The sequence below is a fragment of the Dromaius novaehollandiae genome, chromosome 14 (assembly GCF_036370855.1).
Source record: "Dromaius novaehollandiae isolate bDroNov1 chromosome 14, bDroNov1.hap1, whole genome shotgun sequence".
In the NCBI taxonomy this organism is placed as follows: domain Eukaryota; kingdom Metazoa; phylum Chordata; class Aves; order Casuariiformes; family Dromaiidae; genus Dromaius; species Dromaius novaehollandiae.
This window is the reverse complement of record NC_088111.1, coordinates 5,448,003-5,473,721: the sequence shown is the minus strand read 5'-3', so window position 1 is coordinate 5,473,721 and position 25,719 is coordinate 5,448,003. Positions and strand designations below refer to the sequence as shown.

Genomic DNA, 25,719 nt, shown 5'->3' with positions numbered 1-25,719 from the left:
GAAGGGCAAGAAGAGCAGAATACAACTTAATCAGTAGAATACAACCCTCCTTACAAAAACCAGCACAGAGTTAATGAAAAGAACATATCAACCCTTGCCTTTCAAGGCTATTCCTTCAAGCACAGTTTAAAGTGCTAAAGGTCACATATAAATAAATGCCAATATGCTTCAGACACATCTGAAGCAGGGTAAGTATTCAGATACTATCTCAGTGCTGCCTCTACGAGGCAAAGAACCACTTCGGCAAATGCTAGAGAAGCGCCAGCTCCACAAGCACTGAACCAAGAGGAGCTGGTGCGGCACCAGACCATCAACCATGCCTGAAAACACTCCCCTAATAACCTGGAGCCTAACATGGCTATTTTGCTCTTTACGGGTCTTAATGATGCCCATAACATGAATGAGACTTTTTTTTTTTTTGCCTTTAAAAGTGTATGTGGGGAAGGCAATTAGTCAGCTGACAAACCAACTACCCACAGATGCAGAAAAAGCTTGCAAGAATCAAGGGCACTCTGAGTCCAGAAGAAGCCCAAGTATGGCTTAATACAACTAGTGTGAACACTTAACTGCTTTCAACTGAATTCAAGACAAACCTGCTCCAAGAAATCACACCAAAATTTTTCCTTTCATGCAGCTTGGCTTATCTCCAGCATTTCACATTTAAAACTAAAGTTTTTGCTACGGAAACCAGAGCATATGCCAGCGGACTAAAGAGGAAAGAATAAAAAAGTGCAAGTTAGAGGAGAATATATTTATCAAACATGAATAGTTTGAGTCTTGTACTGTTATAGCTCTGTTCTATTCTTAGCTCTACAACACGGACTCTACCTGATAGTAAGATGACTGCAGGATTCCCATGTCTTCAGAGCAGTCAGCAGGATCATCTGTCTTATTGACCGTGGTTGATTTTCCACCTTTATAAAGCAGCGTAAGGCTTTTTTCATTGGACTCTTCCTGAAGGCTTTTTCAGTGGACCTGGAAAGCAATGCATCCATCCTAGTTCTTTCTACCAGATCTCTGTAAACAGCAACAATAACCAAGGTAAGGGGGTAGAGTGCCATCCCCCAGCTGACACCCCGAAGTTTCACCTCATTCTCTGCACACCAACAGTGCTGCCACGTCCTACCGCAGGGAGAACTCTGTGACCCTACCGAGTTCAAACACAGGCTGTCTTTACTGCATCCCTCCTACCAAAGGTTTCTGAGGAGTATACATCAATAACCTGGTTAGGCATGTTTTTCTCCTGCAGGTTATTTTGAACAGTCATCATGATGGCTTGCTTTGAATCTTTTATCTGAATTTCACCGGTTTGGTAACTGGTCGGTGTGACTGCTGCAGCCACAAGCAAGCAGCATCACAATATGTGAAAAGGCATAAATGAAACTTCTTGCACGCTGCACAAAGACACAAACACATCTGAGGCAACAGCACGACTTATAGTTTTAGAACCACACAGACAGGATTCCTCTTTTGAATAAAACACCAGATGCCAAGACTGAATGCAAAAGTCTATTACCTCTGGCAGTTCCACGAGGCTTGGTCAAGGAGGCCATTCACACTACGGATGGGATGATCTTGAACATATACTAAAGATAAATTCCACTCTCTACATGTTTAGGAGTTAACTTTTTGCTAACCTCACTGTGCGTCTTGCAGAATGAAAGACAGGACTAGTCAAAACTGGCTCAGCAAAACAGAGGCAAAACGACAACCTTGGTGCAAAGTGAGAACAGCAGGAGCACAGCTCCCATGCAGCACAGGCCAAAGCAGCAGTGCAAATATAGTAACTGCAGCACGAATGCAGGAACAATTAAGTTACAAACTTTAACTTTATTTGAAAGTTCAGCAATTGGGAGAAAATACATCACAATTCTTTTAACTGTTAAAAGATCCAAAAATAAATTACATACAAGATTTGCACAGTCCTAAATATTAAAATGATCATAAAAATTAATGGCTCTTTCTCATGTGCCAAGATTAATACTTTTGCATTTCAACTATCTTAAAAGTTGCTTGTGTATGGATTATTTTTATGCCTACGTAAAAAACAGTAGGTTTACCAGATTTGGATGCCACAGTCAATATTTACAGGCATAGGCACTTAAGGATAAAAAGAGATCATCAGGAATGGTGTTTCATGAAAGTCAGATTTCTATATTCACATGCGATCACCACCTAAACACTACTGTGAATTCCAAAAGGTTTTAAGTAGGCAACATTATCCCATGCAGAACTTGCATACCAGCAGAATGGGAAAGTACGCTATTAGATTAGGTAGGTTACAATGGGGTTTAATTTTAATTCAAGACCTTGACGCCCCCACAAGGTTATCAGTGCTTTCTGCAGAAGACATGTTTTTCAGAAACTGAATGTATTTGTATAGGGCCTATCTTGACAGGTCTGAGCCACACAGATTTTTATTGTCCTTGGTCCCTGTTGAGTCGAGGGAAGGAAAGGTGCCATTTACTCTGAAATTATATTTTTCTTCCTTCGCTGTTCCACATCTCTTCCCAGATTTACAGGTACTTGTTTTCAGATACACAACCACAGAGTGAAACCTACAGTGTCAATCAGTATTCCTTTCAACATATTCCATTAAAGTATACGAAGAAACAACATTAAAGGCTACTAATACTGTGAAGGCTTCTCTTCTACTGCATCACACCAAACTTTTGATACACAGTGATCATATAGTTAGCTTCCAAACTAATATTATGAGCCTGCAGTCCACTCAAGTGAACATCCGATTTTTGGTGGCTGTCAGCAGGCTTGAATTTAGGAAGTTCCAGACAGATTTTAATTCGTTCCAGCAGACATTTGCTCCCTTTCACCCTGATTTTACTCTGTGACTTTGGGTCTTACCAAGATGCTCTTCCCTCCCTATCTTGGAACTTGTCTATTGACAGTATTCCTGCTAGCAATATGCTCAGTTAAAACGGAAGCCTTTCTACTCTGCTTCTACTTCCTAATACTTTCACAATACTTCTTTACTACAGCACAGTAAAGTAAAAGAATGTTGTCTTCATTGTATTTGCCATCCAAGTATTTCCCTGTATGATAACAGCTACGTAGGTATTTTGTACTAGTCTTGGTCCTGGCACACAGTACACACTACTCTCCCCTTAACGTTTAAGTCCTACGCTTTAGTTACTCTCTCTGGAGGTATCCATGACAGAGCCACGGTTACAGACATGAAATATTATACATAAGCGACTCAATATAGCTCTACTTCTATTTAGCAAAGTGACTCTTTTTCACAATGTGACTTTCAGAAAAAGAGGGAAACAGCTCTCAGCTTCTGCCAAGAGGATTTTTTCCCTTTTATTCTTTTATTTTACATATATTTTTTATCCTTTTGCAGATGACAGCCACGTGACTGAAGTAACAGCAGGAAAAACTTACTCAACGAGAGTGTAAATGACATTCTTCAGGCTGCTTTGGTATGGAGAGCTCCCAAAACTGCCTTTGGAAATAGCACAGGCAGCATTTCCACTGATGGGATTAAATGAAATCAGCTGCATTGTGCAGCAGCCATCCAGTTTCCTCTTTGGCTGCAAGTACTGGCATGAACTATGATAAGCCTCAGATAGTGCTTCATTGGAATCAAAGAACTGAGACAGCTCTGACTTATTAGTATTCTGCAAAACAGTGGTGAAAGATTTTTAATTTAAAAAAGGAGGAGGGAAAGGTGATAAAAATCTTATATTTAAAATTGTGCTTGCTGTTTACAAGAGACTTTAGTACTTCTTGATGACAAAGAAACCATTAGAATCTCCATCAACCTTCACTGTGTGTTTGTAAAATTAAATTCTCCTTCCAGCAAATATCACATAATTCATCTGGTTCACCTTTTAAAAAGCATTTTAATCCTTAGGAAGGATGTTGACATGATAGTCTGGGCTGTAGGGTCCTCTTTCCAGTGAAGAAGAGTACAATGTGCACACCAGATCTGGAAAGACTACTCTGAGCATGTTCTCCACAGCCCTTTCTGTCTTTGTTTTCTCCATGGAGTCTGCTAATAACATTGTCAGTTAGTGTTGTTTCTGGAGGTAGCTTCAAGGTCTATTATAAGGCAACCTACCATCTTCTGTACCTAAACCATCAAACTGTGTGGACTGGGTTTTGTCTACCATGCTCATCCCAATCTACATCCCTCAGAATATAGCAGTAGTGCCAGTGCTTTCCAGCAGACAAGCCTCATAGTTTCATCTAGGGAGAGAATATGGCTGGGCACTGTGAACCCTCTCCCATCCTGTGACTGGACTTGCTGTGCACTTGCAGTATAGCTGATGGGTGCACCTGCAAAGGTAGCACTGAGAGAAGAGAAACAATAGCAAAGCAACGTTAGAGTTAAAACCCCTCAGCGTATGAGCAATCTAGCTACGTAAAAGTTTCAGTCAAGTGATGTACGCTAAAACAGGGCACAAAGCAACATATCTCCTACGTCAAATGTTTTCATATGTTGGAGATGACCCTGCATAATCCACTTATATTTGTGATATGTAAGCAGAAAAAGCAGTCACAAGGCCATCCCTTCACAGAGCACTCCTGCTATTACGCACCTTCTCTGACAAATACAAAAAACAGATTACGTGATCAGATATTTCAACTACAAAATAGTACCATACAAATTATAGCAAACGCACTTGGAAAAAGCAATAAATAAAGAAAACCCTGCAGATACAATAGGCCTAGAATAGCCCTACAACAGAAGTGGCTTTCTAAAAGCCTTAATATGGTCTGCACAGACTGTAAATATTTAGTATAAAACCCCAAAAGTATGTATTAAAATATGACATAACAACATCTTTAAAAAGAGAGGACTTTGTAGCAAATACAAGCTATTCCCCTTCACATACATGAGCTGAAAATCAGAGCCAAGTTATTTTTCGCTTTCCAATTAAATAAAGTATTTTAATTGATCTGAAACAAAATTACTTTGTTTGACATGAAATAGCTTAAGGTTTTATTGTTTTCATTTAAATTTGGCAATTGAATTTATAATCCTCCTTGCAAGACAAAACATTAAAATGTTTTGTTCTAATTTTTTTTAAATCTAAACTCCTTCTGCGTACCATAAGGATAATGGTAGCAGTCAGTCAGTGGGTTTTAGCCATATAGTCTGCAGAGATGACACATCAAACAGAATGATTTACTTATAGCTGAAATAATGACAACCATAAGCTAATACCCCCCCCCTTTTTTTCCATGCTTGACATGCTTTGTCTTGGCAGAAATATTTTTGTTTGTGAATCAAATAATTCAAAATCGTGACAGCCATGAGAGCCCATTACCAAAACTTAAAAGTGGGTATAGTTTTTCTTCATCTGCAGCAGTGGAGAGACAACAACAATATCATCCGAATCATCCGAGTGAGCTTCATCCACAGACGGAGAGAGTGTGGGCCGTGGCTGCTTCTGAGAGGACCTGGCTGAAATAATCGCAAAGGAAACAACAGCATCAATAAACGACACTGACAAAAACAAGCCCTGGCGGGAACCGTAATATTCTCTGGACCATTAAGTTTCCAGAATTACCTACACTTATTCATAACTTTGATCTATCTTTTCCTGCATGTAACTATTCCCTTTCCCCTTTAATGAAAGGGCATAGCAAGTGTTAACATACCGACCACGCGTGATTTGTCTTTAAAGCTTTGCAAGTGGTTACACACCACGAAGTAAAGCAATTTGATACTGAAGCCATCTTGGGTCATAAAAATAAATATTTATTAGAAAGCCAGAAAAGGAAAAAATGACCCAAGCATGCTTAAGCTAGGTGGAAAGGTCATGATGAGAACTTCGGTCAGACATGGATAGAGAAATGGGAAAACAATGAGAAAAAAGATGGAAGCTTTCGGTGATAATGTCCTTCCTTCTTACACCTATGAAATACCAGAAATATTATTCGCATGCTATACTACCACACTTAACAAGAAAAAAAAATTATGACAACATGTATTGTCATTTTTTTCTCCCCCCCCCCCCCATTTTTTTGCTTCTTTGCTATTTTTTGGATGCATGGTTCTACACTCAATTTAATGATACTTCTATGCATGTCATTAATCCAACATCTGAAGAAATGCTTAGGACATGAGCAGGTGGAGCCCTAACAATTCCAGTAAAAACTGAAAAATCAGAGGGACCGAACTGGCACATACAAGACCCCTAGCATCTGATGAGCAGAACCAGCAGCTTTAATTCCCTCTGTAAGAGATCTATGACCTAAATGACGACAGCTATTAATACATATTTTTCAGCTCCAGGTACCAGTTCTCCTCTTGGTGGAGGATACTGTTATGCTAGGAGGTATTAATAGCTGTCTAGCAAAATTGGCTTTTGGAGTAATGCACTACACTGGTCATTCTGCAGCTTGGAAAGTACATTAAGCAAGGGGAGCTTGCTAAACAGCTGAGTGATTTAAAGCTATCAGATTCCTTTAGCTTTAAGTCATGCAGCTGTTGAACAAACTCTTGCTTCATTCATTCCAAGGCCAAACTTGCGCTGTGACCTCTAGATCTTGTAATGATCTTAAACTTTCAATGAAAATAGATTTTGCAATAAGTCATCTAGTTTCATTATCCTTTTGGCATTATTTTGAGAGGAATTGTAAACATGAAAGTGTGTTTTAAAGAGCCTTATATATTTCCTAAATTAAATGCATATAATCCTGGTTCAGCATTGTGGCCTTTTAATATACTGTTTTCATCAGGTTAGATGCCTCTGTGTTTAAAAAAAATCTAGCAAGAGACATATAGCATTCAATACTGCTTTGCCTGTCATCAAAACCTGTACTTCTAGAACAGTTTTGAAGACTATTATACACTTCTTAGAGACTAGTAAAGCCCTTTTTGCTGCTTCCCAGAAAGCTGAACATATAATAACAATGCAGTCTGTGCAATTTAGCTTTTAGTTTCTTTCTGTCAGAGGAGTGGCAGAGAGGAAGCATGTGTCCTGTATCTGCATATCAATCTTGAATAAGAGCAGCATTTCTTTCTACATATTACTGTCCACTCTCTAGATACAACTGTTAACTTAATCTGAGGCTTCTCTGAGATCATAATGAATTTACATATAGCCCTCAACTCTAATCTGTGTGCTGACCTCTTCACAAAGACAAAGTTGTCACTCTGAAGTATATTAAACTGAAGATGAGGACAAGAAAATCTCAGACATCAGCAGCAGGGTATGATGTTCAGAGCAATTTGGTCAATATTAAGCTATTTCACATATGATACCTGTTTACTGTTGGAGTTGCTTCTTCTGGTTATTGTGTCTGCTTCTGGAAGCTCTCTTTACTCATCCTTATTGCTGGTACTACTGGCTCATAAACCCTTCTGAAAACCTGTTATATATGTTTGCTGATTGAGGCAGAGAAGATACTTGTGGGCATGGCCCAGATTCCCCCCCCCCCCCCCTCAAATTTCACTGAACTAAAAAGTCATGTCTCTGCTTCTGTGGGTTGAGCTCATTGCCTGTATAACAGCCTCCTTGCATTCCTCCGTTCCATCCACAAGTGCTCTGTCTGTCAACCTTTTTTCTAATTCAGTGCTTGTTGCAGTCCCCATTCTTTATTCCTCATTCCAGTTGCTCTTGAACTATGAGATTTTCTCTGGGTCAGGAACATTTCATCATGAGACCCCTGGCATGTCCGGTGCCTTCCATTTTCCCCTTTATCCCAGTGTCAAAGAACAGTGTATGGCCTGTTACTTATCTATTCCTCTTTCCACCACAGGTATTCTCAATTTTTCTTCTTCTTCTCTGGGAGGTAAGTCTTCTCAGAGAGGAGCAATAGCTTGTTCAACAGCTGCATGACTTAAAGCTAAAGGAATTTGATTGCTTTAAATCACTCAGCTGTTTAACAAGCTCCTTGCTTAATGTACTTTCCAAGCTGCAGGATGACCAGTGTAGTACATTACTCCAAAAGCCAACTTTGCTAAAGGATTTTTACATTGATCATGAGCTAGGAATGACAGATGTGGGACTTTTAGTTACCTTTAACATGTTCAAGCCAAATGGATTCAAATGGCAAAAAAACCCTGTTACAACCAACCAAGTTGCAAAGGAGTCATATTTCTTCACAGAGGTGGTATTTATGCTAGAATGTTCTGCTTCCTTTAGTAGGTATTTCTGATATGTCTTCTGGGAAAGTTTAGTTAAACCATCCAAAAGCACTGAGAGTAATAGTTCACAGAGCTAGTTTGGACTAGGCCCCAAAACCAGTGCTTTTAGGCACTCACGCAGTTACAGAAACACACATCCAGTATGCTTCTTCAAAAGCTAAGTTCTATCGTCTTCCCAAATTTTGAAAACTTCTCCCATATTAACAGCAATAAATATAACCCTCTTTGCTCCCAATCTCTCCTTTTTGATATTTACCAAAAGAAGACTTCAAGGAAGAAAGGTTGAGTTCTTGTGGTCTCTTCTCTGTCCCTTCTGGTATGAATTCTTCCAAAACTTCTTCACTCATCACTTTACTGTCTTCATCATCTGCAACAAAAGTTAGCTTTGGAAACTTCAAGGCTAAACAGTGACAGTGCTCCACTAGTAGTGAAAGTATTGCATTTACCAGACAAGCTTCATCTTACATCCTTCTTTGGGTCTTGTAAGTACTTCTTCAGAGGCACAAGGCATTTTTCTTTATGATTCTTTCTCTTTGGGCAGAATTTCACAATTCATCTACTCTGGGTTTAGCCTGAGAGTACCAACAATGACTACTGCAGTTAAGCTTAGGCAAAACAGGATGCTGCAGGGGTTTCTTTTCTGGATACCTTCACTAGATGTAACTAAAATCACTCAAAACTAAAACATCTTCAGAAAAAAGTACTGTCTCTACTCCTTCACCAAAAAGTAAAACAAGCTCCTGAGTATGGAATACAATAGAGCTTTCTACATGCATTTTCTTTCACTGAAGGGTAGCCTCTGTATTCACAACCCAGGCAGATTTGGCTGATTCCCCATCTCATATTCTAGAGGAACAGCCTAGGCTGCTTACAGCATGCTCTGTTTCTGAGCAAGTCTGCAGGGACTTTCAGGTTTTCACTGACAAAAACAAGGCAGTGCTTCTCAGGTCATCCTCAAAACTGCTCTTTTTTTCTCCAAGTTGTCCATAAAAGCATAAAATATCCTGCTTTGGATGGAACAAGCCATTTCCTGTTTATTTTTAACTCCTTGGAAGCTGCATGTCTACGGCTGTCTTATCCACATCATTGTTTTGCCTTTTCTACTCAGTACTTTTAACATTTCCTCTAAAGCGTCCTTGGATTTAACTCTATCTTCAGATGGGTGGCAAGGCAGAATTCAAGAAGGAAACCAAGCTGCATACAAGCCATTAAAAAAAAAAGACATTTTCCCAGTTTGTAGTATAGCAGTACTAGCTGGCAAGGTTATCCAAGATCTCATTTTTCCCCCTTACTGCAGTAACTGAAGACCACATGACTAAATACAAATGGCTGACTAGGACGGTTCTTTTTACCAGATCCCTCTCCCCTTAAGAAACTAACTTAGGAAGATGAAAATGCTCTCAACTTGTCTACAGCTTAGGGCCCAAAACACAGTGGGAAGTACCATACGACAGCTACAGAGCAAGGGGAAGGCTGAAGAGGAAGTAGAGAGGCCACACAGGGGAACACCGTGTTCCTTGGATAACTACCATTCACCCCAGAGAGAGCGAGCTTCCAAACCACAGCTGTGACAAGCAAGCAAAGCACTGTGAGGAAGCTGGTACTGATACTGTCAAGGCTTCTATTTTTTATTAAGGGACTGCACTTTCCAATGTAAGCAATATGTCATCAAATTAAAACAATATACACACGAAGAGTGTAAAAGTGTGTGTGTGCACATGTGCCTGCACATGCAGATATTCTCTTCAAAAATTCTGTGGGCACCCACTCAAAGCCCACATACTTTTGAACACAGAGGGAAATGAGATTACCAGGAAGAGGGGATATGAAGATTGAAGAACGTTTCTTGAGTGCTGGTGAGATTGGTTTCTTCTCCCTAATGTTAATAGCAAAATCTGCTTTCTCACTTGTTGCGCTGAAGACAGAGGGCCTGCAAAAAGACAAACTACATAGCCTGAGGCACAAAACAGGAATCACAGTCTGCCTTCAGAGCGTATGCAGAAAAGTTGCTTGTGTTGCTAGTCTCAAAGAGGTAAAAGCTTATCACCTGCAGAAGTGAACTCAGATGCTGAAGTGAGGTTACTATGTGACTCTCCTTGTAACCATGGCAGTTTTAAGACTTTCTTAAGACTCAGTATTTAAGACTTTCAGAGCAGTAAATGACAGAAGTAATTTTTAAGATAAGAGTTACCATAGACCTAAGAAATAGGCAAATTACTGTGCTCTTGCTGAGCTAAGCCACTGGGCTGCACGCAAGGTTCTATTCTAGCTGTTCCCTGTTCTTCCTTCCCATAACCCTTAACTTTTACATAACAGTTCTTTAGATTCACTTACGTGAAGCTATTATAATAGCAATGAATTTCACAGCAACTGATTTTTTTTAAAGAGTAGTTATTTTACTAAAATAAAAACAACTCTGCTACTGCATTTTCCAGAAAGACCTATTCCTGACTTACCTGTCCTCAAGCAGTCCTTTACGTGCTAAGTGAGCCCTGAAAATGGACTGGATGAATGTCACAATCTCCTCTTCCTCCTTGCAGTCAGAAGACAAGCTCAAAGAGTTTGACCCAGGAGACATGCAGGAGTTCTACAGAGCAATCAGATCAAAGAAAACTGACCTTTCATAGGTCTTCTAGTACATAGTACTTCTAGTACAGAAGCCTGACAAAACCTTTGACAATTTTACTCCTGATTGTGGAAATGGTATCAACTGGCAGTAGAGCAAATATTTACATCTTTAAGGTTCTACAGCCCTAACTCAGCAGTGATGTGAATGTTATCATCATATAAGCTTTGAAGCATCTGTATTCAATTAATGAAAGAGTAGACAGCTGCAAGGAAAGCTCATTTATTTTCTGGAAAGGAAACTTTCTAAAGCCATAGGAGGTAAGGCAGCCTCTACAAAGGATATGTTCTCTGCTTGTATCAAGCAGGAGTATACAGGCCTAATAAACTGGACCAGTTTACTGACATAAAAGTGCATGTAAAGTGCAACCAGATGGACAACCTGGATGGAGAATTACAAATTAATTTCAGTCTGCTCAAGGTCTAAAGGATGTTCAAATAAGTTGGCAAATGATTTACAGAAACTAAATGTTTAGTTGGTAAGGAAAATTTTTCACGTTCGGAGCTGAGCAATCTGGGGAAAGTGTGATGTAACTGAAGACACTGCAAGCCTTTGGCAGAGCATGCCACATAAAAGATTCCTTTACTTTTCAAGCCAAAGATGATTTCTAAATTCTTATTTCTAAAGTTCAGTGATGAAGGTTTGACTATTACTACAATGATTCACTGAACACTTAGATGCAAGTATAGCTTTCAACGGCACCCCATATTAAGGAGTTAAAGGGTTATTTTGTTAAGCTCATGGGAGACATGACACCCCACCCCCCCACCCACCCCCTGCCCAGAAAAAAGATGAGACTTAGTTACAGTCTACACTGCAGGGAAATTATAGCTTTACTTCTAAGGAAAACTGCTAAGTAAAGGCAGTGGAAAGGAGGGCTAGGGAATGAGTTTAATATCCTTCTGGAATTACAATGGCACTGCCAACCAGTGCATTAAAACAAAAACACTGCTTGATTCAAAGAATAAGGCCTGGAAGTATACTACTTTACACAGTAAGGTAAAAATAATTGGAAGACACTGAGACAGATTATACCTGGATACACATCTGCCCCAACAATTACCTTGTTTCCACAGCTATGCATGTTTTGAGATTCTGCATCATGCATCCTGTTACTCAGTAACAGTTTCAGCCGAGCTAGATGTCCTCTGAAAGCTGCCTGAAGCACAGCAATCGTCTAGCACAGAAAGAAAGAAATAGATGTTAGCTCCCTTGGAAGGTGGCAGCTACAAATTAAAACAAGAGCCCAGAGGGAAGAGGTATTATGGAGAAAATAACTGTTTTCCCTGCTCAGTGGGAACTATTTGAGGTCTTGACATTGGTTTTTTACATCTAAGAAGCACCCCTAACTACTTAACAGGTATTCTGCCACAATCCAGAAGATCTCCAGTCTCTGAGGGAAAAAAAAGAAGCCCATAGACATACAACTCCATGGTTTAAATTTAATCTGGGAAGTTGCACGTGACTGATCCTGTCAAATGCAATTAAGTTCTAGCTGCCAGCAGTAGCCTATATTTCACAGATATAGCAATGTGCTCCTATTCCCATCTTAGATTCCGGCTACCCAGCAGCCTTTGTGATGCTGCGTTATGACCAGAAATCAAGCCAAGTCTGGCAGACATTGTGGTGGTTATGCTGAGCAGAAGTCTTTCCTCTCTGCTGAGAGATTTTACTCTATTCTAATCAACAAAAAGCATCTGGATGTAAAACAGCATGTTTGGGTCACATTGCTAGAATTCCTTCTAATTTCTGAAACTGGATTTCTAATGTTCTAGAAGAAATAAATGTAAGATATTATGTTGTGCTATTTGAAAAACAGCCTAATCAAAAATTGTATGCAAAATATTTATCAAAAAGTGACCAGTCTGTCAAATTAAAATCCAGTTTCTCCAAAATACTCAAAGATGTTTCACCTTAGCAGAGGCTTCAAATTCCTACTTTAAATCTTTCTGAAGGAAAGACGCATCACAGAGAAACTGAAAGCATTATTAGAATTATCTAACACAGAAACACCTTCCTGTCTCTCTGTATCAAATTTCGTTCCACTTTTTCAGAAGCATTCACCCTTCAGAAGGAATCAAGCATAGAAAAGTTGAAACCAAAAGGTGAACGTTTAGACAAATTATCAGACAAAACCAGGATGTCACATTGATTAGATTATGAGATTATGAGCCAATTTGACCAGCTAACATGCTCTTGGTGCAACAGTTCATCTCATAACAAAACCTCTTTAAAAATAAAAAGCTATTTGCTTATGCTTTGATGTAAATTAAATCTGATTTACTATTCTGTTGGGTGTCATAAATACACTCACCTCATCCAGAGCAATTTCTTGTTTCTGAAATGGAAAATGTCTGAGTTAACGTCAGATATATACATGTTTTATGTAATAACGATTTCCCAAAACGGTTTCATTTTTTTCTCACAAATAATAAAAGATCAATCAATTAAAACACACAGAAAATAGAACACCTGTCCCACCTTCCCCTGAAAACTCCAACTCCAAACTTAAGAAAGAAAAGCTTTTCATCCTTAAAAGTAGCTTTCTGAAATAAGATCTGTAGATAGTTGTTTTCTCTTCAGTTTGTAAGAAGTAATAACATGCCCTTCCTCATGTCCTATGTCTTATACATGGGAAAAATGCAACACCATGTTGTTTGCTAATAAAACAATATTTAATGGTAATGCTTTGTCCTAGATCATTTTCTCCTATTAGACTACACCTCAGACCACAAAACTTCCTGTATTGCTGTGGATTTGTGAAAAGGTTAAAGCAGCACCGAACTGAACTTCTCAGTAATACTTAGTCACCAAAGTCAGTCATTTTAGACACATGCTTAGGTATAGTATCATCTGACCTGGCAGAAGCCTAGATACATTACATATATTTGCAAATTTCTGATCTTAAAGTTCCAGGAAAATATTTTATATGACTTTTCAGAAGAACTTAATTTCTCCTTATTTCAAGCATTTTATTATTTTCCATTTTCTAACAAATTTTGCCATCGTCTAAAAGCTTGCTACAATTAGAGAAAAGAAAACAATGTTTGAGTTCTGAAATGCTATCCTGGTAACTCATAAAAAGAGGTGTGTAGGTGCATAATACCTGTTTTTCCCCCCTCTTTGTTAGCATTCTGGGTCACATTGCATCTCCTTTCAGACATCTCTCTCTGCATGGAAGTTAGCACTGTGGCAGCTGGATGTTTACTGTATGTTATGTGAGAAACTCAGCCCAGATGAAAGGGTGTTATCTGAACTGCAACTCCCAAAAATTAGAACAGTACCATTCCCAAACTGAAGAAAAAGTTCCATTTTTACTGAAATTACAACACTTCCGCATTTGATTTTAAAAGCGATCTCAATTGAAAGTGGACAATGTTTGATTAATACTTTATTTAATAAAAAACTAAAATAAAAGGAAAAAATCAGCAACTTCAGGACTCAGTACCCCTTACTCTAGCTAGCTCTAGCTATTGTGTCATTAACCTTTACCCTCAATTGGAAAGATAAAAAACTTTCCCCAGTACAGGCTAAAACCACTGAGTAGTCTGTCCTTCACAGAGTATCCAGGAAAAGTCAAACAATTATCATGAAAGCTTGCATCAGTGCCACAAGAAATCAGTTTTCAGAGAGAGAGAGACAGACAGAAAGAGAGACAGAGAGAGATCATGAGTCTTCTCTGATGTGGCATGTTAAAGGCCTGGACACATCAGCAACACACTGGGATAATTAGCATGAGCTCTGCTCCAGCGCTAGCACTGTTGCCAAGGTGCAGCGGGCAGGAACTCCATGAGAAGAGGCTCCAAGGAGGTAACAAAAGCAGCGCTGCTTCAGCACTGCCGCTGCCTCCATAGGCTCTCTGCTCATCCAGATTCTCACATTCAGCAAATGGCCATCTCACAGCAGCAAGCGACAGAGTCCGAGGGAGCAAAGGCAAAGGAAGGAGCAGTGAGAATTTGAAAAAAGTGATGGAAGAGGAGGTGGTGGTAAGGGGACAGGAAGGTGCTTCCTAGATTCTGAAATGACAGCAAGATTGGAAGAGGATATCCTTACCTCTTCCTACTAGAAGAATCTCACCTTGTTTCTGTACATCTTCCACTGTCTCTGGATGAGTTTGGCTGCTTGCTCTCTCCTGTGATCTTCTTTGCCTTTAAGCATGCAGACCAGGGAAGACTGAGAAGGAGAACCCTTAATTTAGTACACTGAAGACAAGTTTGAATTATATGAGGTAGGCAAGTTACAGCTGACTCAGAGAAATCAACACCAGAAAGTTGTTAAATGCTCATTTTGCCTAAAAGGTAGAAGGAAGTTGAAGAAGAAAATTTTAATTCTGAATACTGCTGTGTTCAAACTCATCATCTAGATGACTCTTACAGTAAAAAAATCATTCCTGCTCCCATTTTAACAGAGCATGGGAACTGGCAGGTTTTCATTTATGCAAACTTCAATTTTTCTAAAACAACAGGAGTGGAACCTACTTGCTTTGTTGATAAGAAATGGTTTGTATGTTATTGACAGACTGACAACTAATGTCAGGATACCTGATTTTGCAATCTTTCCCTGCCAAAGACTAATATTAATTAGCCTGGGTGTTTTCTTACATCTCATCCTGGCAGCTGTGGCCCCTAAAAAACTGCTTAGCTCATTGATGAGTTGGCCATCATGTGACAGTAAGGAGACTGAGAGCTTTGTATAAATTGGCATAATTCTTCTATCTTGAACAAACTAGTTACTTGGAGGAAAAAAGAGAGAGCGACCAAGAACAAAACAAGATTTTCTTCTGGTTATTTCTCCTGAGTTGGGGTTGCACATTCCACCTCTGGCCATCTGATCCTTTTGATTCCTAGTAATGACATCCAAAATATACAGTCATCTAAAATTTAAGGCTGAATTCACATCAGTCTCACAACTACTTCCTATAAAAATACTGAAGAACTCTCAAGTGATAATCTTAAAACATTAGTCAGCTTCTGAATCACAAAGGAGCTGGAGAGAGACTTCGCTAGGGAAACCATCCAAGTAGCTCTTAATCTATAACCAGGCAAAATGCCTGAACCAGAGTACCCAACTGTGCACTTTAACAGAAGTTACAGTGAAAAGACCAAGCTGGCAATTATTAGACATGTTCAGCTGTGCCCACCAAATTAATTTTTTGCAGATTCTCTTAACTTAGGCTTACAAAACATATCTATGATGGCTACGGACACCCCCTCCCCCCTCACTGCAGTTCACACAGGCCTACCACATCACTGCGTGAATGCATAAAACCTCTTGCCAAATTCCTGACCATACAATTACATGGCAAAACAACACAGAACAGTCACTATTATAACACGTGAAGGCTTAGTGTGGTTTGAAATATTTAATACATAATGTCAGTATTTAATAAAACCAAAATGCTCAGAAAAATCTGCCTGTTTATAGTCACAAAACTAATCGTCTCATCTCACTTGCCAAATAGAAGTTATAACCGTATCTTTAAAAGACTAATTTAACGTGTTGGTGTAAAATTATTAGTAGGAGAACAAGAGATTTTATACAGTCTGAAAAAGACTCTTGGTTCTGTGAAAAGGATTTATTTATAACCTTTAAAATGCTGAGTTACAGGCTTAAGTTTAGCAAATGGATCACATCATATTAAAAATGACAACCCACTATTAAAATGAAAAATTGGTAGGAACTTAGTGATAATTACAAATAATGGGAGCATTTCAATAAATGGATGTTTACTGGCCAAGAATATATATAGTCTGCTGAGGAAAAATGGGCTGTTTATTGGCTGTTTTTTAAAACTCGAGTTATTTGGTATTCAAAACATCACCTAGCATCCATCAGCCAATAACGCAAAATCTAAACCCAGTTCTCATAAAACTGCACAGTATGTCAAGAAACAGCAACTTCTTAAACCAGTGGAGTTTTATTCACATTTCAGTATTATCCATATTTCAGAGTCTATTTATTTTTAAGTACAAAGTGGTCAAAATCCCCAGTAATACTTTTCATCTAGTTTCTAATGAAATGAGACTAACCTGACCACACTGCATCTAAAAGCATGTCTGTCAGTCCCTGTTCATCTTCACTGGCCAGTTACAACTACATTTGAGAGAGGGATGGAAGGTTGCAATGATATCAAGTTTCTTCATATTTCATGAAAATAAGCAGTTGATTAGCAAGGCCCCATTTAAGCGGGCACAGGAAGAATGGCTGCCCTATAAACTTGATTATATTTATTAGATAACAGAAAATCTAGAAAGATGTTATGAATAGCTCAACTCTATAAAAATTTAAATTCAAAGGGGATAAAAAAGACATATCTAGCAGCATCTAGCAGCTATACAGACTTCATCAGCTCTATTTGCAAGATATTAGTTAGATGCAAGGGAAAAAAAATAGCTGTGCCTGTACCTTATTAAGCTTTTCCATTTTATCATCTGCCTCTTGTCTGTTGTCTTCCTCAAATTTTGGCTCCGATTGCCCTACTTTCTGTGTAGGGTTCTGGATTTCCTCTCTATGGAGAAGAGAATAAGGCAAAAATACATAGAGTTAGAAATTTTTGTTGTTACTGGTTTGAATATATTGAACATATAGTCACAAGGTTGGGGTTTTGTTTTTGTTTTGTTTTGTTTTAAGGCCAAAGCAGGAAACCATGCTCAGGATACCATGATACATATATCAGATAGCAACAGACATGGAACATCAATTTTCAAGATGTGATAGCACAGCCTTATGCAAAAAATAAAAAAAAGGCCCAAGGTTAGAATGCTACCCTTGATACTATTAATAATGCATCTAGATCTGAACTGATGACTGACAAATATGAAACTGCAGCAAAGTCCTGTCTTACAAAGAAATAATGAAATTACTTTTTCTCTTTTTTTGCCATGATTGCATTGGATTATTACCAAGAGTCATACTGAACACACATAGCGAATGGAATGACGTATTGACAGGTGTCTAGAAGCAAAGGCTAAGATAAGGTTAAAATAATACAGTTTTTCTTCATAAAGGGGTAAAAAAAGTCTCCGAGTCCAACATGGCAGCTTTGTTTTTTCCAAATACCTTAATTTATTTGTTTTTATTATAATCCAATCCTCTTGTTTTTCTACCACACTTTTCAGTCATCCAACTCCTCTAAACACTCTTTTTGGAATTCCTAGTAACTCACTTCTTCACTATCATTATCATTTAAGCAAAACTGCTTCAGCTGCCCGCAGTTCAGATGACTTCCTACAGATTCTGAGCCACTTCAGAGGAGAACTGTAATTTAACAGGCACTTTTTTTGATTTTAAAAGAAACTACTATGCAGAAGACAATACCTTAGTGTCTGCTCTTCTTTATTCTTTTCTTTCTTCTTATCCTGTAACTTCTGAAGCTCCAGATCTGCTTCAGCCTTAGCCTGCAGTAACTGCTTGATCTCTGATCTATACAGCAATAAGGAAACCTAAGCAATACTTACGGCATTCATATTTCAAACAAGAGTAGTTATTTTTTGTTTAAACTTCTAAATAAAATGGGCTTGTTCAAATTTGGAAGGTTACTGAATGTTTAATTTCTCCTTTTAAACAAAACAAAATGCAAACCTACCTTGTTCAGAAACAAGGTATGCTTGCTTTTTGCATGCTCTTGCTATGTATTTTTGTTCAGAGGTGGGTCGGCACAGGAGGCAGAGCATCTTATTAACCACACACAGTTGTGTGCACATCTCTGCTCATGGTCAGATTAACCTGCCTGCCCCTGTGCACTGACACACAGAACTAGTCCAAGTAAAATAAATTGCAAATAAATTGCTTACTGAGGAGAAAAGAAGTTATAGTACCTCAGATGGCAGCAGGCAGGCTTCAATGGAGAAAGTGGCAGATTAGGACAAAGCTTGTGTTGAAAAAACAAGAAAAAAATTTTACAGCAAAACACCTGTAAGAAGTGCTGCATAAAGTGCTATACAACACTTAATGGCTTCTAAGTGTGGTTGGCAAAAAAACATGCTGTGGAAATGCATTTTAGAAACACATGGAAATTCTCATTTTCCATCCTCTCACTTGCCTCTTTTCTTTATCATTTTACAAAGCTGACAGGAGTAGTATGAAGCTGATAGGACTAGTAAAAGCTTTTGAAAGAAAAGAATTGAATGTACCCTCAAACTTCATCTTTTTGCTGATAACGTGAAGAACTTATTACATAGTTTCATACAGCAATAAGAAATATTTCACATCTAGGAAAGGACAAGATCTCAAACAAGACCTGCACTTACTCTTTACTGACTAGGAGATTTTGAAGTGCTCTCCTATCATTGTTCAGTTTCTTCACTAGTCCTCGAAGGTGCTGACATTCCTCACCAGGGTCCAGCTGTTGAGAGGCTGAATGACCCAGGTCTACAGAAGGTGAAGATGACACAGCAAGTAACTGTGATGTCTCACTATCCGCTGATGATAACCTGGTGTTCTGCATGGCATCTACTTTCTAAAGAGAAGAAATTTACACAGAAAAGCAAAGTGGAAAAGACAAGAAAAGCAAACTTAAAGCTAGCTTAAAATGATTTCATTTGGGCCAAGAGAAAACAAGATTAAATGGAAATTAATCCTAAAACCTGCATCTGTATGTAACAAGTATGTGGGGAAAAAAGGTGGGGAGGGCAGCATAGCACAGATAACACTTTACATATAAAAGCCAGAATGCCAAAACCTGACGTATGGAAGGATTACATGCCACGAGCACAAGCCAGTGGTTCTATATTTTCTGCTCTAAGAAGGTTAAGATGGCCACGTGATTTTGATCACTCACTTTTTCCAGTTCTGAAATTCGTCTCACCAGCCTCTGTTTGCTCCACTCACTATAATCTAAACACAGTAACAAAGGTTTAAACATGAAACTAAATCACTGAGTCAACATTTTTCTTGTTTTTTGAAACTTCTGTCCAAACAGCAAGACCACCTAAAGGCCACTGAACCACAACTTCAAAGATGCAGCAATGAAAAAATAAGAATGGTCTTGAAATATCTAACTTCCTACACAAGATTTTTCAGAATTCAGTACAAACCAATTACACTGATCAGTTTTTGACAGCTGAAAAACAGCTTTGCAGTGAAACCTTAAATCCTCGAGTCCAAATAAATGGAGCCGAGGCCTGACTGGAATAGCATCCCCACAAATCCGAGATCTACTCTTATAAGAAACTCTTCGTTCCAATCTTAGCCCCTTCTGAATCTCAGTCTTTGTCCCAATTCCCTTGCTTCTACTATCGTAAGGTCCTGCCCATCATTTCTCAAACACATCTTTCAAATGTATCAAAATCCCTACCCCATGTTCACCAACTTTTCAGCACATACTTTTTGTTTTATTGGAAGCAGGACAACTGCTCAGTACTTGGTCTAGATCTTCTTTCAGTCTCCGATTCTCATCCTGCAATTCCTTGATGTTCCTGGATAATCTCAGGACAGCAGCATTCAGGGCCTTTAGTCGTTTTTGGGTATCTCTGCCCTCTGTACTTGGAAAAGGGGCCAAGAACAGAAAGTTAACTTAAAAGCAGAGAACAAACAAGAAATATCAGAAAGAATGGAGTAGCCCGACTATTGAAGTCAGCTGGCTAAGTTAACTGCCTCTTCTCCCTCCCTCACAGCATTTCTCAACACTTGATTTGAAGAATTATCTGTCCTTCTGGGAAAAAACATTCAAAGACCATCTTGCTCAACACCATCACAATTGTTCTAATTTATGTCAACTTAAGAAGAGGTTAAATTTTGACAGGTAATTTATTACTTTAATTTCCTCCTCTGCTCCATTTGTTTCCCTAATGCGTAAACAAGAATGCTTGTACGAATTTTATTTATTTGTTTTTTTAATTGTTTTGTTAACCAACTTTATAATGCTTTATCAGTGATCTACGGGCCACAGACTAAACAACACTTCTCTTCAAGCAATGGAGACACTCTTCCAAAATCCCGTTCAGGACAGAAAACTTATGTGCTCTGAATTGCTCTCTTTCACTTAACAAGCAGACTGAGACTGTGACAGAAAAGGATACACACAAAGGAATAATTCTCAAAACCAGCAAAGAAAAGTTTTTTCAGATAACTGTGAATGCTACTCAAATGTAGAAGAAACCATTCCTGTGAAAGAAAATCCCAGAGAAATTTCTTTCTTTGCTTAAGATATATTTCAGTCAATGAGAGATTTGAAACAGATTTGGAGAACACAGTTAGCATTGATGTGGTGGGAATGACAGGCACCAGAAAAGGCAAAGCCTGCAAAGCATTAAAACTGCTTTAAATATACTACTATGATTTTGCCTTTTTAATTTTCTAATAAAAGGAGGAAGAAATCTCAGCTTCCATATGTTCAAAGTTGTAAAGTCTGTTCACAAAACAGATTCCTAGTGAGATGAAATACTTGTTCTTCATTGCTATGAGAAAGTTCTTAAACCCTCCCTCTAGGGAGAAAGGTCTAAACTAACTAATGGACCTACCTTTGGACACATGGCATTCCTAATGACCATCACAGAACAGGTTGTGAAGGAATCTTACATCCCATTCACTGGAGCAATTACAAGGTAAAGAGGGAGACAGCCTACAATTAGCTTATCAGAATGAAAAAACGGGTCTAATCTACCTCTTGGAAATTAAAGAGAAATGAAGTCATCAAAACAAACAGATAAATCTGTGCAGATATCACAGATGACTATGCATAAAGCTGTCCCAGACAGGAGGGAGGGGAAAAAAAAAAGAACAGAAAGTGACAGAAGTGATACAAATCATAACTGCATCACTCACTGCCATTATTTTAGGCTGGTCCAAAACTAAATGAAACAATTGTGGCATGGTAGGTAAAGTGGAACAGACTATTTTGAGGGCTTGAAAGGTTGCTTTGTTTTTAAACAACAATTGGACACTACAGCTTCACATACAAATAATCATATTTCAGTGTAACACAGATAAAGAGGAGCTAAATGTCATTCACTTCAGCTAGAAATAATGTAGACAGGTTATCACGAAAGAAGTGCACTCCTACAACTCTTGTTATGTGTCACAGGCCTGACCTTCAACATCACTTGTTATTCTAGTGCTCGACCTCTCAAGAAGAGACTGACAGTCATATAATCAAGAGAGACTGCCTTGACCATTGCTTTTTGAAGCTGTGAATAAATGAGGACAAGGAAGAGACCCGATGACTCATTTTCACCTGTAACTAAATTAAGTGTGATGGCTTTCAGCCTTGAGAGGCTAGTCACCGCATGCCTGAGCCAAGAGATGAAAAAATTTTAAAACACTGACAAAACAAATCCCAGTTTTAATCCACAAGAGACAAGAGATTAGGGAAACACAAGCAGTATATATAATGACCCATAAAGAGTTCTCAGGTGTTTCTATCAATCTAAATAATTACATCCAAAATTAAATTAAAAAATAATTAAAAACTAAACTTGGTCACTACAGCTTTACTACAGCTTCACATATAAATATGTATATGCAGTATCCAAATCAAAATTAAAAATAGTTCCCTGTACTTCAAACAATGCTAGGAGGGCATGCAAATTTTGAAGTGCTACGATATCAAATCTTACTATCCTACCAAGACACTACTATCCTCTTCTCAGCTGGATTAACATTCCCTTGCACAGATGCTCTTACTTTGCTCTCTTACTGTAATTTTATCTTGCCTTTGTGCTTTGATTTTTATTTCTTTTCTAGAGCGTCTCTCACAGCATGTTTGTCCTCATCCCCATCTGTACAGCTGCACATTAGAGACAAGGACTACTAGACACTTTTCTGATGGTGTCTTACTAGCGCCACATACGGATATCTCACAAAAGCTACTGTGAGCAGTGGATCTGTTTCTCTGCACCACGAGAAAACAATTTTTACTCCAGAATACCTTCTTCGCAGCACACAACCTGAACATGGTGCAGAACTAACTTACGTGGAATACCAAACACCTAAAGAGTTTTTTTCAATCAACGGTGATATCAGAAGAGGTTCAATTTTTGGCTAAAATAGATGTTTACTTAACAGAGATAACGTTTCAGAGATTTGGGGGAATTTTTAGATAGTTCTAGTCTTCTTTTCCAGAGCAAGTTACAGTTATCTATCAACGAGAAAAATAATGTGACTAAGACATATGCCCAGGCTGTGAAGCCAACCATGGCAGTACTAAAAAGCAAATCCAGCAATATAAATGACAAGATAAACTGTTTCTATGTAGTTGCTTTCCATTGCTTTCCATCAGTTAAAGTAGTATATGAACAATATACCAAACACATATACACAAGCATTTGCCTCAAAAAAATTAAACATACTTTTTCCTCATAGTCTCAGATTTTGCCAGGAGGACTTGGAGACGATGAACCTGTGAAGTACGAAACACAGATTACATTAAGGAACTAGCTGTAGGAAGATGATATTGCTAAAGCAGCACATCTGTCTGGTAGGTAAAAACTAGAACAAGACTTTTTGGGTAGTAGTAGAGGCAATGATGGCATCACTAAAAACTAGGCTACTGTTATGCTGGCATTCATCTGAACACTACACTTAAGGATGCACATTAGTTTCATTATTTCCCCTCTTTAGTTAATATGCTCAACTTTCTTCAAAAAGGTTTTTCAGCTATGAAGATGTCTGTGAATAGCTGATTTCCTCAAAGTCAGGTGCAGCTGAGGAAATACTTCAGCTCAACAACGGAACAACTTCTTATCCATATGCCTGCTGAAGGCCTTGTCAGATGTACCTCTTCATAGTAGGTTTCCATAGCTGTCCTCATTTCTTCCAAATCAGTGGTCTTCATGTCTGTCTGGAATTGGCTGAAAATACAAGAATGCAAAAATCAGTCTAGCCAGACTAGCAAAGAAACTGCAATACAGGTTTACAATTTCTGGGTGGTTTATAATTTCTAAGATGTTCTCAGAGTTCACCGTAATCAGGGTTTAATTTGTCTTAAGGAACCAAAGAATACAGTCCAAAAATAAAATGGATTTCAAGTTCCCTTGATTATCTTATCCAATACTAGCCCCTCCCCTCCAAGGTCATACTTTATAGTGTTGTCTTTTTCCTTGCACTGCTGTTCCAGCTTGAGAATCTTCTGTTTTAATGCACTAAGCACCTACAGAAAGAACAAAGAGCTCATCAGTTCTATAAGAATCTCAGTTTCTCTGTACAAGTTCCACTTCCCCAAAATCCTGCCCTCTCTTTAAAAATTCTACCTAATTTACACACAATCATTAAACAAAAACAGCTCTGCCTCTTACCCTACTAAATTCAGAGCAGTAAATAACAGGAAGAATACTGATGCAGATTCATGATGGTGACAAAGAAGGTTCTTTAAATTACTGCTAATTCCAGATATTTGTTACTGGTTTCCTACCTGACTATAAAAGTAATGCTTACATGCTTCCCTAATTGTTCATTCTTTTCTACTTCACTTTATTTTTCTAATCAGTAGTGGTTCAATTTGGCAAAAGAAAAAAAGAAAAATCAAAGCAAAAGGTAGCGAAGAAACAGTTACCCATCCATTAGCTGGCCTCTTTTCTGACAAAACTCGTGCCAGCTCAGAGCCCTGCAAGAGAAGACAATACAGCAAGTGACTGACTTTGCTACCTTATTCTACAGACTGCTTTCTGTCCACAGATAATTTTCTATTCTGCTCATCTTCATAGTCATTTCCTAGTCCAACAGCTTAAATTCCAAAGCCCCTGTGCTCATTGTTTTGTATTAGTATACTTCTCCCAAGATGTAGTGCAACACATAGAAACAACAGGCAGGAGGACTTCAGTAAAATTCAGATCTCTTGACTATGATCCTAAATGCTGCTCAGCCTCATAGGTCTGACAATAAGATTCATCCTTTGCTCTCTGGTTCAGGTCTCAGGACTGCACGCATCAATCACTGTGCAAGAGACTGACTCCCTTCTACTCTCAGGCAAAACACTCAGAAAGCAGGCCTCTAAAGAGACGGCATTTTAGTTTTACCTTCAGAAATGAAGGTTATCATCGCTAAATAAACTTATCTGCGCAGCATGGCATGATCTTTCCCTGAACTGAATTAACAGGTGAGTTGGAATGGTGAGCTGAGATACACAGGACAGAAATCACTCCACAAAAAAAGAAATCAACTACCTCTCATATTCAAGCTCACAATTCCTAGCAGCCAACACATTACACATTTCTGATACTCAGTGAGACGAGAAGGGATCACACTGCTCAGCACTATATTGCCTGATCTGTATTTTACTCCACAAAAGACAGTTATAACTCACCCTGGAAGTATCCAGCAGCTGTTCAATCTGTTTATCCTTTCTGTTATTCTCTTCTTCCAGGCGACGGAGTTTTGTCTTCATTCGATCGCCCTCATTTTTCTGAGCTTGTATTGTCTAAGAGAGGGGGGAAAAAACAAAAACCAAATCCCCCAAAACAGGTTCATCTCAGAGACAGAAATGCACTGAGTTTGCACAGGGAAACATGTTTTGATGTCAATAACAATCCAATTACAATGGCCAGGATGAAAATGAAAAAAGGAAAAAGAGGCCATCACACTGGAGCAGGACTGACAAATAAGGGAGGTGACAAAGCAAAGACAGAAGGAAAAGTTTTAACGGAAAAGCAACCTCACAAAAATGATCTACAACAGCTAAGATATTTGGCTACATGTATCTTTAGTGTTCGACTTGCTCAGTTCTATTCTTTCACACAGTGCACAAGGACTCAACTGACAAATTATTAAAATGTGACAAGTAACAGCCATGAGAAAAAACAGGGATGAGGGCAAAAAAACCCAAATGCAATGAACCTTTTCAGTGACCAGCTAGGGCCATGGCTGGGGTTCAGGACTGAGCATACTTCAAGGCTTCCACATCCAGTACTCAGAAGTATCTATCACACCATAAGACCAATGAAATTGCCTTAAATAGACACAATTTTAGTTCAGACCTTACATTACAGATACAGAAATATTTGGCTGATCTCCCAGTTGTAGGAACCAAAGTATTCTG

The 25,719-nt window shown here is 38.6% G+C and overlaps 1 protein-coding gene across 2 annotated transcripts in view; it reads right to left on the bottom strand.

Moving 5' to 3' along the window:
- Positions 1 to 1,810: 1,810 nt before the first annotated feature.
- The window catches only part of IQCE (IQ motif containing E), a 28,755-nt gene continuing 4,846 nt past the window's right edge, over positions 1,811 to 25,719 (bottom strand). The window contains exons 7-23 of one of the 2 annotated variants that reach the window (XM_064520173.1): positions 24,988 to 25,101; positions 24,238 to 24,288; positions 23,765 to 23,835; positions 23,464 to 23,536; positions 23,036 to 23,085; positions 20,073 to 20,230; positions 19,528 to 19,583; positions 18,998 to 19,206; positions 18,066 to 18,170; positions 17,154 to 17,256; positions 14,826 to 14,921; positions 13,063 to 13,086; positions 11,812 to 11,925; positions 10,579 to 10,709; positions 9,934 to 10,067; positions 8,379 to 8,489; positions 1,811 to 5,431 (exon numbers count right to left, since the gene is read on the bottom strand). In XM_064520173.1, the coding sequence (XP_064376243.1) occupies positions 5,301 to 5,431; positions 8,379 to 8,489; positions 9,934 to 10,067; positions 10,579 to 10,709; positions 11,812 to 11,925; positions 13,063 to 13,086; positions 14,826 to 14,921; positions 17,154 to 17,256; positions 18,066 to 18,170; positions 18,998 to 19,206; positions 19,528 to 19,583; positions 20,073 to 20,230; positions 23,036 to 23,085; positions 23,464 to 23,536; positions 23,765 to 23,835; positions 24,238 to 24,288; positions 24,988 to 25,101 (1,731 nt within the window). In that variant the 3' untranslated portion in view covers positions 1,811 to 5,300. The remainder of the gene's footprint in view (positions 5,432 to 8,378; positions 8,490 to 9,933; positions 10,068 to 10,578; positions 10,710 to 11,811; positions 11,926 to 13,062; positions 13,087 to 14,825; positions 14,922 to 17,153; positions 17,257 to 18,065; positions 18,171 to 18,997; positions 19,207 to 19,527; positions 19,584 to 20,072; positions 20,231 to 23,035; positions 23,086 to 23,463; positions 23,537 to 23,764; positions 23,836 to 24,237; positions 24,289 to 24,987; positions 25,102 to 25,719) is intronic. The other variant, XM_064520174.1, reaches the window with a different exon arrangement.